The sequence below is a fragment of the Gossypium hirsutum genome, chromosome A03, assembly GCF_007990345.1.
Source record: "Gossypium hirsutum isolate 1008001.06 chromosome A03, Gossypium_hirsutum_v2.1, whole genome shotgun sequence".
In the NCBI taxonomy this organism is placed as follows: domain Eukaryota; kingdom Viridiplantae; phylum Streptophyta; class Magnoliopsida; order Malvales; family Malvaceae; genus Gossypium; species Gossypium hirsutum.
In genome coordinates, this window is record NC_053426.1 from 3,202,382 (window position 1) to 3,222,072 (window position 19,691).

Sequence of the window (19,691 nt, forward strand, 5' to 3'; positions counted from 1 at the left end):
GAAGTATATTTGGCATGTTACGCATAACTGTCTAGTTATTTCATCAACTATTTCAATTTTTAACAGTACAGATGGGTAGAATTTTTAATAAAAAAATTTAAATTATTCTTTGATCTAATATATAATTACTAATTTAATCATTTTCAGTAGAAAAAATAAAATACAATTGGACTATTAATACAGGGATCTTCATGATACTTTTACCATCGTATTTATAATTGGTTAACGTGGACCTTATGATATTACTTCTTTTTTCGTTTAAAACAATAGTTTTATTGATTATGTAAGAGTTACAATAATAGATACGAGGTGTATTGGATTAGAGGTGTATTGGGATTAGAGGTGTATTGGATTAGAGGTGTAATAGCAAATCAACTGTTTGGTTGAATGTAATAGAATAGAGGCGTAATAGTAATCTTGTGTTTGGTTGAATGGAATAGAGGTGTAATAGCATAATGGAAAAAACTAAAATGACTAGAATACCCTTAGCATAAATTTGTTTTGGTAAATGATTATTGTTATTGTTATTTAAATTTTAATAAGATTATTATTATCAATAATAAATAATTTAATCATATTTAAACATAATTTTTATTAAATATATTTTAATTAAAATATATAATTTAATAAAATTCTTAATAATTAGCAGAAATTTGTTTTGGTAAATTATTATTAACAATAAATAATTTAAAAGATAATTTAACATAATATTATTAAATATAATTTAATAAAAATATATAATTTAATAAAATTCTTAATATTAAATATTCTTATATGAATTTAATAAAATTATAATATATAATACTATAAAATATAATTTAAAATAATTATTATTAAATATAATTTAATAGAAATATATAATTTAATAAAATTCTTAATATTTAAATATTCTTAAATGAATTTACTAAAATCATAATATATAATACTATAAAATATAATTTAAAATAATTATTATTAAATATAATTTAACAAAAATATATAATTTAATAAAATTCTTAATATTAAATATTCTTAAATGAATTTACTAAAATCATAATATATAATACTATAAAATATAATTTAAAATAATTATTATTAAAAATATAATTTAGTAAAAATATATAATTTAATCAAATCATTATATTCCAATATAAATATCTTAGTCAAAATATGACTAATTTTCCGAAGCATGGGAAGAGGATTTATCTAGTAATTTTAAAATTTATCTCAAAAATGCTTAAATTAATAAATTGCAAAAAGAAATTACTATAAGTTAGAGCATATGAAATTACTTTTTGAAGCATATGAAATTACTATAAGTTAGAGCATATGAAATTAAGCAAAGATCCATTAAAATATGTTTTGAAGTTTGATACAATAGAGAAGGCAAACAAAATAACCCATTTTTATTAGCTGACCAATAAGTCCATTGGCAGATTTTACTCTATATTCTAGCCTAGTACTCATCCCCTTCATCTTCATCTCCTTCACCAGATTCCAAGCCCACTTCTTCATAATCTTTCTCAAGAGCAGCCAAGTCTTCTCTAGCTTCAGAAAACTCACCTTCCTCCATACCTTTACCGACATACCAATGCACAAATGTACGCTTTGCATACATCAGATCAAACTTATGATCAATCCTTGAGAACACTTTAGCAACACTAGTAGAATTTGAAATCATGCAAACTGCCCTTTGAACCTTGGCCAAATCCCCACCAGGTACCACAGTTGGAGGCTGGTAGTTGATGCCACACTTGAACCCTGTGGGACACCAATTAACAAACTGGATGGTCATTTTGGTCTTGATTGTTGCCAGTGCAGCATTCACATCTTTAGGCACCACATCTCCTCTGTACATCAAGCAACAAGCCATGTATTTCCCATGGCGTGGATCACATTTGGCCATCATTGAAGCTGGTTCAAATGCACTGCTTGTGATTTCTGCTACTGATAGTTGCTCATGGTAAGCCTTTTCCGCGGAAATCACTGGTGCATATGAAGACAACATGAAATGGATTCTAGGGTATGGGACTAAATTGGTCTGAAACTCATTCACATCCACATTCAAAGCACCATCAAATCTCAAAGATGCAGTCAAGGAAGAAATAACCTGTAAACGATCCAAACATCATAAGTATACACATACAATGCAAACAATCAAATTAAAGCTATCATTTATTGTACCTGAGAGACCAGCCTATTGAGATTAGTGTAATTTCATCTGAAGTTAATTTCATCTGATGCCCTGGAGTTAATTTCATCTGAAGACCACAAGAAGCAAGTAAGAAAACGAAATTCTAAATTCCACAAAAGAAACCAACTACTGCAAAACTTGAGAGCATCAGGAATAACCATTCTCTTGTCTTGTCATATGGTGCAAGAATCCCCTCATAAGCCTTCAATTCACACCAGCGAAAGCTGCCACCCCATGCTTAGTCTTTGCAAGGAATCATCCTGCAATCAAAGAAAATATCAATTACCATAAGGACAGTCAAAATGAAGCCCAGTTATATACTCCATATATGCTGAAGCCAAACACATTGCCTTTGCACCATAAGATTCATAGACCTTGTCAGCTATTAGTTTTCTCTCAATCCAACAATAATAACCTGAAGTACACTCATTCTACTCTCTTTCAATTCGTCCCTACATTTTACCTATAACCAACTATAACAAACACACAGATCTCTAACAAGAATAACCAATAGCAAACTCTCATTATTAAACATAAAGCCAAATTGATTAGGAAACTACTTTGGAGGAAGATTGGCAGTAAGTTGCTCAAGTCAAGACTGGGAAACAGATCTCTAGATTCAATTTTGTAACACATGCAAGTTTACCAAGTCTACCACTCATTTCACTACACAAAGACACCCTGAAAATATTGCATTCGATGGTTTAAAGTAGCTACCGTACCTTTCTGACCATTTCTTGAGGCTCAAATAGATATGCTTCGACCCAACTGTATCTGCCCGGAACATGATACCACCACTGCAACCAAAGCTATTGTTTTATAAGACATGGTGAAAATAAGAGATCATGTAACTAACTATAACATAGATAATGCAAGAAACCAAATTCATTTTCTTATAGAAAATAGTGACTGAATTTGGCAGGCAATCTATTAGCAAATACTGATTCTTAATAGTAGATCTTATAGTAGTTAACAAGGGAACCATTAAATTCTCCAAACTTTAGAGACTATTCTTGAGTTCAAGTTGCAGAGACAAAAATTGGTGGCGAAGTAGTTACCAGTAGGATGGGAAGCTCATTCCGAGTACAGATGCAACATCAAGGGCTGATGCTCGAGCAACGACACCCTCATCCAAAACACGACATGCCTCGTTAATCGTTGGAAACAATACCATCTCGGTAATTTTTTCATCTGTAACTGATATAGGCTATTGAATGAGACCCAACAAAAATAAATCAGAAAAACAACGAAAGATATAGAGTGTTTTTTTGTTCTTAAGGCATTGGCACACAGAATGCTTCCAGCAGAAAAAAACATTGTTAATATACCTTTGAAATTCAAAGGTAGAAGACGTTTGTAGCTTCGCTCTAACCTCTGATTCTGGAAATGGGTGGATTCGTGAAGGACCGGAGGTGGATCGGTGGAGGTGGATTGGTGCCGGAGGTGAAGGTTGATTTTTGAATTGAGAAAAAAAGGGAGGAGGGCAGTCGGGCACGGGGTTAGGGATTTTGATTTGGGGAAGAGGGGAAACGGGAAATGGGGAAATGGGTGTTAAATACATGTTCAGAGAGGGAGCTGAAAAGAAGAAGACTGAGAGGGTAAAACAGGGAGGGTAAACTGAAGCAGCATCTAAACTGAGCAAAACGGAAGGATTAGAAATTGGTGGATTTCACCGATTAGGTGAGTAATGGTTTAGCCCCGTAATCGCAATACATTGAACCAAACAACGGATTAGAGGCGTAATAAGTGGGGCCCACCGATTAGGGGTGTATTGGCATAGCCAATACACCCAACCAAACATGGTGTAAAGGTCAAGTACAAAGGAAAACCCCTAGTAATGCATGTAACAAAAAATGGTAAAAGTATCATAAAGGTCACTATACTAAAAGTTAAATTGTATTTTGCCTCTTCTACTTAAAAACTGAAATATGAGTTCATGTATGTTAGATCAAAGAGCAAATTGAACCTTTTAGTTAAAAATTTTATTCATTTGTATTGTTAAAATATTAACGTGACTGATGAAATAATCAAACGTCACGTGTATCTCATACTGACATACATAATCTATTTTTAATAGCAAAAATTGATGACATTTTAAAAAGAACCAGTTTGCTCTTTGATCTAACGTACATAAATCATTTTCTCCTATTTTTAGTAAAGAGGACAAAATATAATTTGACTCCTAATACAGGAGCTTCCATGGTATTTTTACTAATGTTAACAATTAAACTTAAAATTTAAAATATAAAAATAGAGAGACTGAATTCCTAAAAATAAGGATAAAAAGACTAAATAAGTGCAATGGCTAATAAAATAAAAACAATAAATTATATAAACTGAAAAATACATTGAGCCAAGCTTGGGCTTTGAGTTTCAAAATTTGAGCATGATTCGTTTTAAATAGACATAAGCATGATTCGTTTTAAATAGACATACATTTTGCTCCAACTCATTTTTTAAACCTAACATTTTTCTCTAAACCCTCTCAAATATTAAATCAATTTTCAAATTTTGACAAATAACTTGACCCTTCGGCAAATCTCTCTGAAGCTAAACTATATGAAATGAAAGAATCACATGATCCTATTTCATATCAAACTAGGCAAAATTAGCTTTATTTTAATAAAAAAAAAGAGCAAAGACTAAACACAAGATAAATATCAATTAAAAATTTAAACACAAATTCTTTACCATTCGACCTGAGAATCATCCCACAACAAAACTATGAAGGAAATAAGAATTTGACTGCTTTTTTATATTCCAATCATACCCATATTTATATAAGAAAAAATAATAATATTTTAATAGGTAAAGCTAATAATCAAACACCATGTTTATTCAAGGTTGATTTGAATTCCCATCCTCTAAGGCTTATACACGGAGTTTTGTCCGATATCATTATGACAAAACGTTGTAATAAATACATAATCTACCCTCCCCCCCCCCCCCCAAAAAAAATTGCATAATAATGGAGGATACTATCAAAGAAACTCAACAACACTGTGAACCTACCTACCTACAAATTGTAGTTGGTTCTCAAATCCGTGGCTCAATGGCCAGGTGGGCCGGTGCTCTATGTATTCATAATTGGTTTAAAATCTCAACAACAATATAATCTTTTAGCCTTTAACCAATGAAATCAATTATGAGAAAGTTTATGCATATGAACACAGTAGTTGCATGCATATCCAAAGGCATTCCCATTGGGAAAAAAATCTTAGTGATGTATGCAAATAAGATTGGGGGTTTGACATTGGGATTTTACACAGCTACAGAAGATCTAAAAGGAGAGATATGATTCCATAACAGAAGGAAAAAATATATGGAAAACTCTGTTGGCACAAAATTAAGCACATAGATATATGGGAAAATTTAGCATAGATTTGTTTTTTATTTTTAGACAAATTTGAAGATGTTTGGTTAAGAATTCTATATTAGATTTGTTTAGGGTATTTAATGATGCAAGATTGGTTTAAAAGATATATGTATATATATTTTTGGTCAGACATGATCCCCTTTGAACTTCCATCGATCCTCTCAAATCTACTGTTTTGCTCTTTCTGTTCCTCCATTATCTCCTTAAAAAAGGCTAAAATTCAGCCTCGTGCTTCTTCACTTTTCATGTTTTAAGCTCCTTTTACCCCACCCTTGGTAGTGAAAAGAATTTATATACCCTCACCATTTAATATCAAATATGAGTTATGAGTTGTGATAGTTGTTTACTTTATTCTTTAATTATGTTTTCGAAGAATTGATTCTTGCTCGTATGAATAGAGCACATTTTATGACCAATCACTGTTACTGACGATACATACCCTAATTTCAAAAAAAAAATCTTAATGTCTAAAATATAAAAAATTTTAAATATTCAACTGTAAATCAAACAGTAAACAATATTTTCCCTTGAAAAAAAACAAATATCCATCCAATGGTGAAGAAGAAAGAAGAGAGAGAAAGGAAATAAAGGGAAGCATCGTGTGATGCTTCAAGTCATGCTAGGCTTTTTTTTTTTCTTTGGTATCAACTGGTGAAGCGTTGACAAAATGAACAGTTGCTAGACAGAGTGAATTCTAAATTATTCATTCTATTTGTATCCATGGAGTACAAAAATAATAATAAAGTGAAAAAGGAAAAATAATATATAATTAATTCCATTGAACAGTTGTATGCATTAGCTTGCTATTTAAGTAGAGCTTCTTATGGTTTGATGAGAATCATAAGATACATGCCAGCACTTTCTTCTCCTACCTGTCTATTCTTCCCACGTTTCTTTTACATCCATTTCTGCTAATTACCATTCATCATCTTCTTCATCAATCCTAAACCATAAATATATATCAGCATTCATCATCGTCTTCCTTCAATCCAAGATATACATATAGCTTCAGTGTATATATAGTTTTTGAGTAAGAGAATGTTGGTGTTGTGGATTGGAGCTTTGGTTCTTATTGTATACATTACACATTGGGTTTATTACTGGAGGAATCCTAGATGTAATGGCAAACTCCCACCAGGTTCTATGGGTTTCCCACTTCTTGGGGAGACTCTTCAGTTCTTCAGCCCCAATACTACTAATGATATTCCTCCCTTTGTTAAAGAGAGAATGAAAAGGTCAATTTGCTTTTCCTCAATGATAATCTTCTTCTTCTTTTTTGTTCTTTTTCTGTTTTTTTGGATTTTTGTTCCAATACATAACATGTTGGTTACTACTTGGTTGCAGGTATGGGCCGGTATTCAAAACGAGCATAGTGGGGCGACCGGTAATTGTATCGGCTGACCCGGATCTCAATCACTTTGTGTTTCTACAAGAAGGGCAATTGTTTCAGAGTTGGTATCCGGATACGTTCACCGAGATCTTTGGACGCCAAAATGTGGGTTCTTTACATGGTTTTATGTACAAGTACCTAAAGAATATGGTGCTTAATCTATTTGGTCCTGAAAGCCTTAAAAAGATGCTGCCTGAAGTTGAGAGAACAGCTTGTAGAAGATTACAACGATGGTCAAACGAAGAAACAGTTGAATTAAAAGAAGCAACTGCTAGTGTAATTACACATATAAACCGTCCCCCCACATTCATGCTTTTAAGTTTCAGAATGTAGTCTAATGATGATACACCTTATGTCTATTTGCAGATGATATTTGATCTGACGGCCAAAAAGCTGATAAGTTATGACCAAGACAATGCCACCCAGAATCTGAGGGAGAATTTTGTTGCTTTCATACAAGGATTAATCTCCTTTCCTCTGGATATTCCTGGAACAGCATATCACAAATGTTTACAGGTAGTTAACCTGGTCATTCCAGTTCAAAATAACAAGGTTAAAAAAAATCCAATCTTTTGTGTATTGATTCTTGAATGTTTTACTTTTTCAGGGAAGGAAAAATGCAATGAAAATGCTAAAGAACCTGCTAAATGAAAGACGGGCAATGCAAGGGAAGAGCCGAAATGACTTTTTTGATTTTGTCCTTGAAGAACTTCAGAAAGAGGGAACAATTCTAACAGAGGCAATTGCTCTGGATTTGATGTTCGTTCTACTATTTGCTAGCTTTGAAACAACTTCCCTGGCTCTAACTTTAGCAATTAAATTCCTTTCTGACGACCCTTCAGTGCTGAAAAAACTAAGGGTATGTGAAATGATTCCTGAATCTGCAAAATCCGAATCCTTTTCTAAACAAACATGGAACTTATGTATTTCCACTTTGTAGGAAGAGCATGAAGCAATTCTACGAAATAGGGAAGACACAGACTCTGGACTTACATGGAAAGAATATAAATCAATGACATATACATTCCAGGTGAGAAAATTTGTGATTTAAACTTATAAGGACATATTATCAGTTGTGAAAGGTTGTTTGTTTCCATACTGACAAGTGCAACTTACAGTTCATCAATGAAACAGTTAGACTAGCAAATATAGTGCCGGGAATCTTCAGGAAAGCACTAAGAGAAATCCAATTCAAAGGTATTATGCATCAAAAATATTTTGAGACCCACTTTCAAATTGTTATATTAAAAAAAAAATTATCTTTGCAATAAATATGAAAGCTAACACACATCAATTTTCATGATAATGCAGGATATACCATTCCAGCTGGTTGGGCAGTAATGGTGTGTCCCCCAGCTGTGCACCTGAATCCAGCAAAATACCAAGATCCCTTGACCTTTAATCCATCAAGATGGGAGGTGAGTTAATTCACAATTCCATCAACTTTTACGTGCAAGATTGATACTAAATCAAAATCACATAAAATGATTCTTATACTTCTTTTACTGCAGGGAGTGGAAATAAATGGAGCCACAAAGAGTTTCATGGCATTCGGTGGTGGCCTGAGATTTTGCGTTGGAACAGACTTCACTAAAGTGCAAATGGCTGTGTTTCTCCATTGTTTGGTGACTAAGTACAGGTAAGAACAAATTACAAGATGTTCTATATCTGTCCAACACACTTTGTGTCAGGGAGAGCAAGAGACAAAAAAAAAAAAACTCATCTAAATCTTTGAATCTTTCAGGTGGGAACCAATCAAAGGTGGAAATGTATTTCGATCTCCAGGTTTACAGTTTCCGGATGGCTTTCACATACGGCTCATGGAGAAAACTAGAACGGCGTAACTTTTACAGAAACAGCAAACAATATCAATCCAAGTCAGGCTATATGGCTAAGAAGCAAAACACAGAAATGTTCCAACTTTGCATCTTACCAATCAGCGTTGCTACTATTCTTTTTTTTTTCTTGGACTGCAGAAGAGGATAACAACTTGTTAGTAAATCTTCATATTGTAGACAAATTTAGAAAATAGAGAATGTATTCTGTCACTGCTCCAACCAAGATTAAATCATAGTTTCACCAATGGTCGTATATAAATTTTGTAATCTCATCATATATTTGAGAAAAATGGAAAAAGAAAAGAAAAGAAATATGATATAACGAGTCATATTTTTCACTGCTTTTCCTGTTTTTTTTTCTTCTTTCTGAATATTAGGCTTCATTCTTAGAATTTTACATATCCATTTTCTAGGATGAAAGAGGAAAAAGGAACTTCTTAGCAATGCAACTTCAAACGTGAGTAATCTAACAGTTCAATCAGAAGTCAAATTTCCTCCATTCCAAGAGTACCGTATGATTCTACAACTTTTGACACATCTACCTTTTGAACAATATGCAGACAATAATAAGAATAACCAGTGTGCCCTTTCACAATGGTTGTGCTTTTTTTATATCAACAATCACGTTTGTGGTGCTTGGATTTCATATGGTTTCTGGCATGAATGTGAGACTACCAATACCAATATTCTGACTAGAGATATATACTGAATCTCTGCATCAAACCCAAACTTGTCCTCATAAGAAAGAAGGTATTATCTATTCAAATATAGCCAAAGCGAAACCAAATGGCACTGTCAAACTCATCAAGATGTTGTTTATGATAACTGAAGTAAACAAAAACCCCAGCATTCCCTTCTGGAAAACAAATGGTAACAGGTGTATCATTAACACAACACCGTCACAAGTATTTCCAAATAAACAGAACTAACAAAAACATGAAATGCAATTGTCAAAATAACAGGCAGGTTTCTCCAACATTCTCACAGGGGTAATCTAAAATGAATTCGCAGTTTACAAGATTTACTAATCAATAGCCATACACATCAATAGCAATTGGTTACAATACTTCTAAAGCTACTGCAATAAGACTTCATATACGTAATCCAACAAAGTTCAGTAATAGTAAAATAAAGTTTTCCAGATAGAATTTAAAAGATGGAGTTGAACCTTCTTTGCCTTGATCATAAAGACATAAAACTGAAGTTCACTAAAAGAATAATTCAAATCACAGCATTAATCTAGCAACAGAAAATTCAAATAATATAAAATCCTATTAAAATAGAAAATGACTTCAACATGTTGTGTGATAATTTGAATACAAACTGAATGTTCTCCATGCCTCATTCTGCAATTTCCAAAACAGATGCTAGAAAAAAATCAGCAACTTCATTTATTATGTCCATAAATAGATTAACAAACCCTAACACCATTTAAAATTTAAATTGGAAATAGTTTTACTAGCCTCTCTCATATCTTTACCAAAAAAAAATAGGCCAAGCATCTGGCTAGCATTTGCGTGTCTTAAAGTAGAATTCTTGAGGTTTAAAACGAACATCATGGAAAAGAAAATCGTAGGAAAAAAATAACAAAGATTCATTCTCAACGTTCTCCGCCCCCAATTTTTTTTTTAAGTTTTGATTTCCCTCCAAATTTCAAATTTTAAAAATGCGCAAAACTGTTTCATTCTTTTCTCAATTAAAGAACATAGCGAATACATGTCAAATTCATACAGCGGGTAGGAAACGTACTTAATTTACTATTAATCATCGCCGGGAATCCGTAACGTCTGCAACTCGTCCGTCGTTTTCCTCTCCGCCACCACTAATTCCGCCATAAAAAACGCCGTCTCGCGCCACTTTAAAAATAGGATTAAACGTCTACTTTTCGAGCTTTGTTGGAGAGGATATATCAACTGAAGCAAAAACCCCTTTAGGTAAGATATGGTTTGCCGATAATCACATCCTCTTCAGACTGTTTTTTTATTTTTATTTTTTCTCTACCGTTGAACAATGTGGACATGGAGGGATTTTAGGAAGCATTTTATATTTGTCACTAACCGACTTTGTGATGCCTTGAAACAAACTATATAAGTAAAATTAAAAGAAAACAAAAGCTATTTTCCTCCCACTCGTCTTCTTCACCGAAGCAAGAAAGAAAGAATAGGTTTTGGAGTTTTAAACTTTCGTCCTCCAATTTGATAAGTATTAAGTCATTTTTTTTTCGTAATTTGTATGTTTCTTAGATCTAATAGCTTGATTTAGCTATACCAATTTGCAAAACTATTTAAGTTTTCAAAAGTTACCATTATTGATTTCTTGAAATTTTTGGTCTCAAATGAATAAGTTTTAAGGTTAGATATGAAAAGGACTAATTTAAAAAATTTACCTGCTAGCTTTTGAACATAGGAATTAAAGTGCATAAATTTTAAAATTGATATTAAAATTTTGTAATTATAGATAATAGAGTGCTATATAATGATGTAATTGAGATTGATTTCGAAATCAAAGCTCAAATTTGAAAGTTATGACAATTTCGAATTTATGGACTAAATTGAATAAAATGAAAAACTTTAGAGAGCATCTGAATAATGAAATTGAATTGATATATGCTTATAATATGATGATATAAGGTATTTAGAATTGATAATTTGAAATATATTATCTTATAGATCAGGAGTTAAATCAAATAGAGGATAATTGAAAAAAAAAGACAAAATTGTGGATTGGTCATTGATGTCTTGTTTGTTGTTATTTTGCTAGGTAAGTTCATACGAAACTTACTATTTTGATTAGTTAATATGTTTAGTTATATTTATTTTGTTTGTAATTTAAATTGTTATGAGTTATATGAATTTGGCATCTAATGGACTAAATTGTAAATCATGGAAATTTCTAATTATTATGATTTGTCACTAAGTACCGAGTTGAATATTGAAATGTATATGCGATGTGTAAAACGTATATATGACTATACAGTTTTATGACTTAGTAAATGATTAGGATATGAATGGCATGACATTAGGGTCCAAAAAGGAATATAATTGATCAGGGATTTTTATGATGGTTTGAGATCCAGCATGTGTTGTGGATTCTCTAAGGCTTGTGTGCGTCATTTCATTACAGAAGGCTTGTGTGACCCAATTCATAACGGAAGGCTTGCTGAGTCAAATTATAAATATGTCAGCTTGTGTGAGTAAATCAGTCATGTGTATCCAAGTTCAATTTACTATAGTTATTCTACACAAAAATGGTAATTAAAGCGAAAATGAAATTACTGATCATGAATTGAAATGTTTTGTTTGTAAATTAAGCATAACTTAAATAGTATATGATATAATATGAAATGGTTGTATATGTATATGACTTTGGTATTATGTCTTGTTATGCAAATGAACTAACATATTGATTGTGTGGTTGAATTGTGCATTGCCAAAAGATATCATGTTTGTACCAATGTGTTTCCATTGCTTAAAATTGTTTTAATCTCAAGGTAAGTTAAGTAAATTTCAATTGAACTTACTTAGTATTCGATATGCTTGCCCGTTGTTTCCCCTTCTCTTGTAGATTGTTTGCTTGCGGAACATGTCGATCAAATCATCTTGAAGCTCACACTATCCTACTATTGACTTGGTAGTCTTTTGATCGTTTTGGGTTAGGTTATGTGGCATGTATATAGGTGTTTGTTTTGGTTAAATTTGGTATAATGATATAGTTTGAAACCTAAGTTAAGTATAAATTTGCAATATAGTAAAGTTTGTTATATGATATGCTTTTGGGTAAATGATTTGAATTGAGCATATGACATTTGAGATGGTTTTTTTAGTATGTATTTACATAGACAAAATGATGAAATGGAGTGATTAAAAAACATGTGTGATTAGGTTGAATCTACTAAGTTAAATTGTTATGTTTTAATGAACATAAGTATAGAATTTTGAATACTATGTAAATCTTATAAATTCAATCAAAAGAAAGTAGGATTATGATGAGCAATGTGCTTATTAGAATGGTAGTTTAGCTTATATGTCTTAATCGTGAGCTGAATTGATTGAATTTTATGAATTTGAACAGGGATTTAGGTGATAATACTAAAAAATGTAGAATTTGAAACATTTTCTATGAGGTATTGCTACGTTGGGAAAAGTGTTTGAACAGGGATTTATGTGCTTATTGGAGCTTTTTTTTTTCACAATGATGACAAGCCTGTCTACTCCCTTGACGAACACTACCAACACTGGTTGTTGGTGTAGTCTGTGATCCCAGATTACTAGATTTCAACTTATCTCTTCTCTGGAAACTCTGATGGGGACAAGAATTAGCTATGAATATCCCTTAACTTTTCTAGTGGAGGAGTTGGAAATGATCTGATTATTTTTTGTTTACCAGAGTCTCGAATTTTCGATTCAACTTACTTCTTTTCATTTTATATATCCTTCGTTTTCTGTGCTCGTTTAGATAAAATCACAAAGTCTTTCAATTCTAGGCTCCTATTAACAGTCAAATATTTTCATTTAATCCACACTCGAATTTGGTACACCTTTCAGCTTCTGCCAGTATAATCTCTCAATCGAACAAATTCTCTTTCGTACTCAACCACTGATCGATTTCCTTGTTTTAATTCCAATTTTTTGAGGTATAGTCTACTGATGTATTTCTTTCTAATTTTCGATTGGAATAAATCCCAATTTATTCAATATTTAGGAACAACAACTATCAAAATCATCCACCATCGATAACCTTCATTTTTCAGAAGTGACACTATACACCTTAGACTATCTTCAGGTGAATATAACATTTCATCAAAAACTCATTGAGTATTTCTAACCAGTATTCAGCTCTGACCAAATCATCTTTTATTTTGCCTCGAAATTCCTCAACTCCGCACTTTCAAATATTATCAATCAGATGTCTATGAACACTTATTGGTTCTCGAGGATAAGGGGTTGCCATAAGAGGCACAATAGGGGGTGGAAGTTTTAGAGCCATAAGATTAGCTCGCAAAAACTCAAAGAACCATTGGTTCTTCTTTTAAAAGAAACATCTTGCATTTCACTATCTGGCCCTTACGGAATGATCGCACTATGACTAGCTCACTGATAGGAAGTGGAAACATTACTATTTACCCCTTCTGATACAACATGATTACACTTGGCCGACATGGTATATCAATAAGAAAATAGAGTTATATTGGATCATATGGCATCATACTCTTTTAGGTTAATGTGGCATGTATTTCTAGACTCAACATAAGTTATATTCAGTCTTAGAATTGACTAAACCGTAACTCTGATACCACTAAATATAACACCTCTGACCCTATCCAATCACTAAACCCAAGTTTCAAAATATTATAGTCACTACCGAAATAGAACGCATTCAATTCATATCGATTATTTCAAATAAACATGAAATTACTTTATAAGTACTCAATTAACATTCAAATTAATCGTAAATCATACAATCATTGTCAATTCAATTCATAATCACCAAATAAAACATTTCTCAGGCCTTATACAAGTTTACTTATGTTCCAGTATCAACCCAGAATTTTGCTAGGACTAATTTGCAACATTTCCAAAATTACAGATCAATTATATCATAAATAAATCCTTCAAATAATCAATCATGTTTTAAATACTCAAATATTATGATATACAATTATATTCAAGTCTTAATCGAGCTTACAATAGCTCTTAAGTTGACTCGAGTATGAATAAGAATCAAACTGAAACATTTTCAAAAAAAATAGGGGCATTCATGAAAAACATGGGACACACGAACATGTATCCAAGCCGTGTAACTCTCTAAACCTGTGTGGATCAAATTGAAAAAAATTCATCAAAAGTCACACGATCATATGGCTAGGCCATGTAACAAACTAAGACTGTGTGAAAACTAAATGATCAAATCTACAGCACTCATACGGGCGTATGGCCAACCTGTGTGATAATCGGGAATTGTGTGCTTCTAATTCTTTCTATTATTAAGTAGACACACGACTGTTGCACCAGCCCAAATTCCCTCAAAAAACAAAGATGTCATCTATTTGCCAGCTGTGGACTAGCATACATAGTCGTACATAAGAAGCTAGTTAAATCTTGCCTATTGCAAATTTTCATGTGGATCAGTTGACGATGCAACTCCAAAACATCAATCAACATATTATCATTCCAAACAACCCAAATTCTCCTAAAATAACCTTCAGCCTCAATTCAAATATGAGTTAGGAAACACAATTCTTGCAATAACTCCATCAGCCCTATCTCCGCTAATTCTTGTCTCAAAGAGACAGATCATGTATGGGCAAAACTCTCTCCTATATTCATTCACAAATTTGTGAAACCGGAGGTGCCCGATTCCCTGACAGCTCCAAAAGAATAGTTTGGTATCCATATAATATAATAGCAACAAACCAATAAAAATCCCAAAAAACTGACACTAACAAACAACTTACCTCATCTTCAACATTAACTTCATCATTCATTGCATCCACAATGGATAGAACCACATTCTTATCAAACAAAACTCCCAGTCCCTATTCAATGACCTTAACAATTTCTTCCATTATCGCCGTTGGATTAACCGTTACTGTTATCTTCTTCTCCAACGCTTTATTCGGTGGCTTATTCCATTGGACATCGTCCTCGGTGGTGGTTCGCACACCAAAGTTCGACCTACCAACACCATTTTCACCAAAGAAAAAAACCATGTTTTCCTTGTCCATTTTTGCACCCAATTTTTACTCACACAGCCTTGTGCCTTTCATTAACTAAATTTGCTTTGCCCATTCTCTCTTGGAAGTTAAAATTCATAGAATCTTTCTCAATATGATCTTTTTGGCCCATTTGGGCCCCATGATCAAATTGGACTTGTCCAGCACTAAAAGATTCGCCCAAACGTCTGTTTGTAGGCCTTAATAAAGTAACACCAAGTTTGGGTCTATTACCGGTTACCACCCCTTTGCCTTTTTCTTTCGACACTGTTTTCTTATGTAAATTATATTTCTGGCATCCGATTTCCTTGCAGATACAGTCACCTTATTTGCCTTGACATGCACACCATCATTGCTTTGCTTTTATCCGACAATGTTGCCACAATTATCTATAGTATCTTCCATACGATCCTACTCAAGCGCCCTGAACCTTGAATCACCAGCAGTTGTGCCATGAGTCACAATCTTTGTTGACCCCATGCTTCGTCCCTTCCCTCTATGTCGACTTTCAACTAACATCCAAGGTCTAAAAGCTTCCTCCTCCACCTGCTTTTGGAGACCTTCCACTATATTGGTTTGAGCATCCCGATCAGCTTGACAATCCGATAATGGCTCATTATTTGTCATGCACCGATCTTTATTATGAACCAATCCGACAGTGGCTCATTCAACTTGATAATTATTGTTTTTTGATAAAATTACTGAGAATTCAATGTTCAAAAAATATCAATCAATAGAATTAAATCTCATAACGGAGGTTAATAAAAATTATTAGATATTTTAGAACATGTCAAGTAAGAGTTATAGATTTTCTTTTACGAAAGATTAGATATTAGAATATTAAATAAAATTGGGTTTGTGCAAGAGGCATAAAGATCGAGGAGAATAGATTATATGAAACCATGATTCTATGTCATTCCTATCCATTTTCAATAGGAAAATGACAAATAATATTTTTTCTCCTGATCTTTAACTTTTTCTTCCTGACAAAATTTAAATCCAACTAAAGATGCTAAAAATTACGAGAGAAAATCTAATTTGTCATTCTCCTATTGGAAAGAGATAGAGATGACATAGAATCATAGTTTCATACAATCATTTCTCAAAGATCAAGTTGGACTTAAGGTGAGCGAATCTTCCCCATTCACCCGTATCACTCTTGTATTCAAATCTAATTACTTTTCCTTTCCCAATTATTTCACCTATGACACACAACAAGCTTTTTTTGTATATAAAACTTGACAAACTGAATAATCATATCCAAGCAACTACCTTCTAAAGATAAGATTTCACAGTAGAAAAACTCGAGAACCATGTTTCAACTGTCAGATACTAACCGAACACAACCCATGGACCCTTAGCGAATACCCTTGTGTAATCATTTTTCAATTAGTTTCTCGTAGAGAGCGTTTAAGTTTCCACCCGTAATAGTATTAAAGTTTCAATTCTAAAATTGCATATACAAAAAGAAAGTTTTAATGTTATCTTTAATATTTAAAAAAGATTTTTTTTACACTGTTGGCATTCCTATATTTGACTTATTGATTTATGATTTGAAATTTTTATAATCATAAATTTAGTAATAATTGTTTTTGAAAAATTTGCAAATGAATTAAAGAGAATTCAATGTCGAAAACGATATTAATAATAAAAGTTAAATACCATAACTAATGGTAATCAAAATTAATTAGATACTTAAAAGGTAAGTAGCTTAACATTGCTTCTCAAAAATATTTTTTTGGGGCTAAAAAGTATGTTTGAGTAAAAGGTAAAATCTTATGCTTCCGCTTTTAGTTAAAAAAGTGTTTTTGGAAAACATTTTTTTTGTCTCAAAAACATTTTGTTTAGCAATATTTTTATTTTAAAAGTGTTTTTGTCTCAAAAATACTTTTTAGAAGCAATGTTAGACTAGCTCTAAGAGTTGAAGATTTCTTTTGGGTGGAACGGATAAATTTTTAAATAAATTCGAGTCTCTGATAGAGTTGAGAAAGAGGTATAAAAATCAAATTGGACTTAAAAAGGTGAGCAAATATTTCACATTCACCATTATCAGTCTTATAGTGAACTCTAATTATTTTCCCAACTGCTTCACGGCACGCAGCAAGCTTCTCTTATATATAAAACCTGGTAAACTCGATAATACAATCCAAGCAACGACTTTGAAAGGATAAGATTTCATTGTAGAAAAATTCAAGAACCATGATTCAACCATTATTTATCGAATACCACCCAAAGACCCTTAGCAACTACCCTTGTGTAATCCTCCAATTATTTTCCTATAGAGGGCGTTTACGTAGTAGTATTGAAATTTTCAAAACTAAAATTAAAAAGAAATAAAAAGGTTTCTACATTTTGGGTTCTTAAGTTTTTAACTCTTTGCTTTACTATTTGAAAATTTTAATAGCCATAAATTTAGTGATAATTGTTTTTGGTAGAATTAGGAAATTAATTAATAAGAATTTAATGTCCAAAAAATATTAATAAAGAAATTTAAATCTTGCCACTCAAGTCAATAAAAATTATTAGATATTTTAGAACATGTCAAGTATGTTGGAAAAATTCAAATTAAAAACGGTTTTTTTAAGAGTGGAAAATTAAAATTTTGATAATCGAGTCAGTTTATGATATTTATTACAATAAACTTCCCATGAAAAAGTACTTGTGCTTTAAGTAAGTCGGATCCGAGACATTTTTAATTTTCAACCGAACAATCTTCTTCGTTATTCTCATACCACGAATTCACGAATTGCTTTGACGATGGGCTTAAACAATCATGAATTAAGCACAGAACCAGAAACAATCTCTTACTCTCAGTAGGATAGTAATTCTCTCTTAATAGAAATCGGTAGAATTATTATTTCTAAAAAAATAAAATTTATAATTAGAAAATAAATTTCTCATTATGTTCGAACAGAATAACAATAATAATATCTCAAAATTGTATATGTTTAACCCTACCAGTGACGTCTATTTATAGGGAGAGATAAGAGAATTCTAGTTGAATTAGTAGAGTATAAATAATACTTATTTGATAGAAAAACTAGTCTCCTAATTTAACTAGTAGAAGGGGTGACACACCCTAGTTAAATATACTAGGGTTGTCACCCCTAATATGTATTATAAGGGGATTTTTGGCCTTTTCTCTATTGAGTCTAATTATGTATGTTTTTTGAACTTTTAACCCAACGCTTTATAATTTAATCCAACTCAATATATGTTTTTCTATTTTCAAAAATAATATTATTTATTAGATAAATTATTTTTTCCAATTAAATATTTCTCTAACTTGACCATTTCCATCCATTTCTCTTAATTTGATTCTACATGCAAATCATTTCTTGTTCCAACAAGCTAACAAAGAGACTGGTTTGACATATATAATTAGGTCTCAAATGATTTATAATTAAGTTCCATTTTTTCACCTATTAATTATAAATTCATTTAGTCACAAAGTCATTCCACTATAGTATTGTGACCGAATTCTCCCTAATTACATACTGTCGTAACCATTTTTTGAAAAATGGGAATTGACTTAGATTTTTGAAAATAAAAAAACGAATAGAGGAGTCACCACCAATCCCTTTCTGATGAGGTGTGATTGGATCACCTTAAATTAATCATTTTAATAAAAGTTAAGATTTACTAAAACGATAACTTTTGGTCTACGAATTCAGAAAAGCGAGTTCGGGAGTCGGTTACGCACGAGGAAGGATTAGCACCCTCGATACGCCCAAAATTGGTACCTAGTTGATTAATTAGTGTCTTAGTGTCGAAAATTTAAAAACTTGAAACAATTTTGAAATACGATCCTTCTTTATAAAAAAAGCTCAAGTGTTAAAGACCTTCTCGTCTCAAAATATGAAATGTCACATCCAGTAAGTTAGGACACGACATCTTGAATTTTCGAAAGCGAGCTTGCCTTTTATATAAAATTTGCGTATTTTACTTTATTAAAAGGGTATTCGATTATTTAGAGTAAACGAGAGAAATCGAAACCCAGTAAGTTAGGGTACGTTTTCTCAAATTCTCAAATGCCGAATATCGCCCATGTTTTAAAACAAATTCTTATTTCGAGGTGACAAAATGTCATACCCAGTAAGTTAGGGTACAACACTTCGCATCTTCGAGAATAAGTATTTTTCAAAACTCGTATAGCGATTTAAAAGAGTATTCCATTATTTAGGTTAAATGAGAAAAATCGA

At 32.1% G+C, this 19,691-nt stretch overlaps 1 protein-coding gene, 1 long non-coding RNA gene and 1 pseudogene across 2 annotated transcripts; 1 reads left to right on the forward strand and 2 right to left on the reverse strand.

Moving 5' to 3' along the window:
- Window positions 1-1,309: 1,309 nt before the first annotated feature.
- LOC107916828 (tubulin alpha chain-like) lies at window positions 1,310-3,953 on the reverse strand (annotated as a pseudogene).
- A 2,402-nt stretch (window positions 3,954-6,355) lies between these two features.
- On the forward strand, window positions 6,356-9,117 carry LOC107963764 (cytochrome P450 87A3). The gene is made up of 9 exons (XM_016900232.2): window positions 6,356-6,784; window positions 6,894-7,215; window positions 7,306-7,455; window positions 7,547-7,798; window positions 7,880-7,969; window positions 8,058-8,136; window positions 8,251-8,357; window positions 8,451-8,578; window positions 8,684-9,117. Exons 1-9 carry the CDS (start codon window positions 6,588-6,590, stop codon window positions 8,781-8,783), a joined length of 1,425 nt encoding a protein of 474 aa, XP_016755721.2. The 5' UTR covers window positions 6,356-6,587; the 3' UTR covers window positions 8,784-9,117.
- On the reverse strand, window positions 7,174-12,309 carry LOC121223679 (uncharacterized). The gene is made up of 5 exons (XR_005920997.1): window positions 10,527-12,309; window positions 8,437-8,909; window positions 8,258-8,335; window positions 7,580-7,820; window positions 7,174-7,426 (listed from the first exon to the last, which is right to left on the reverse strand). It is a non-coding gene; the product is annotated as an uncharacterized lncRNA (long non-coding RNA).
- Window positions 12,310-19,691: the final 7,382 nt, after the last annotated feature.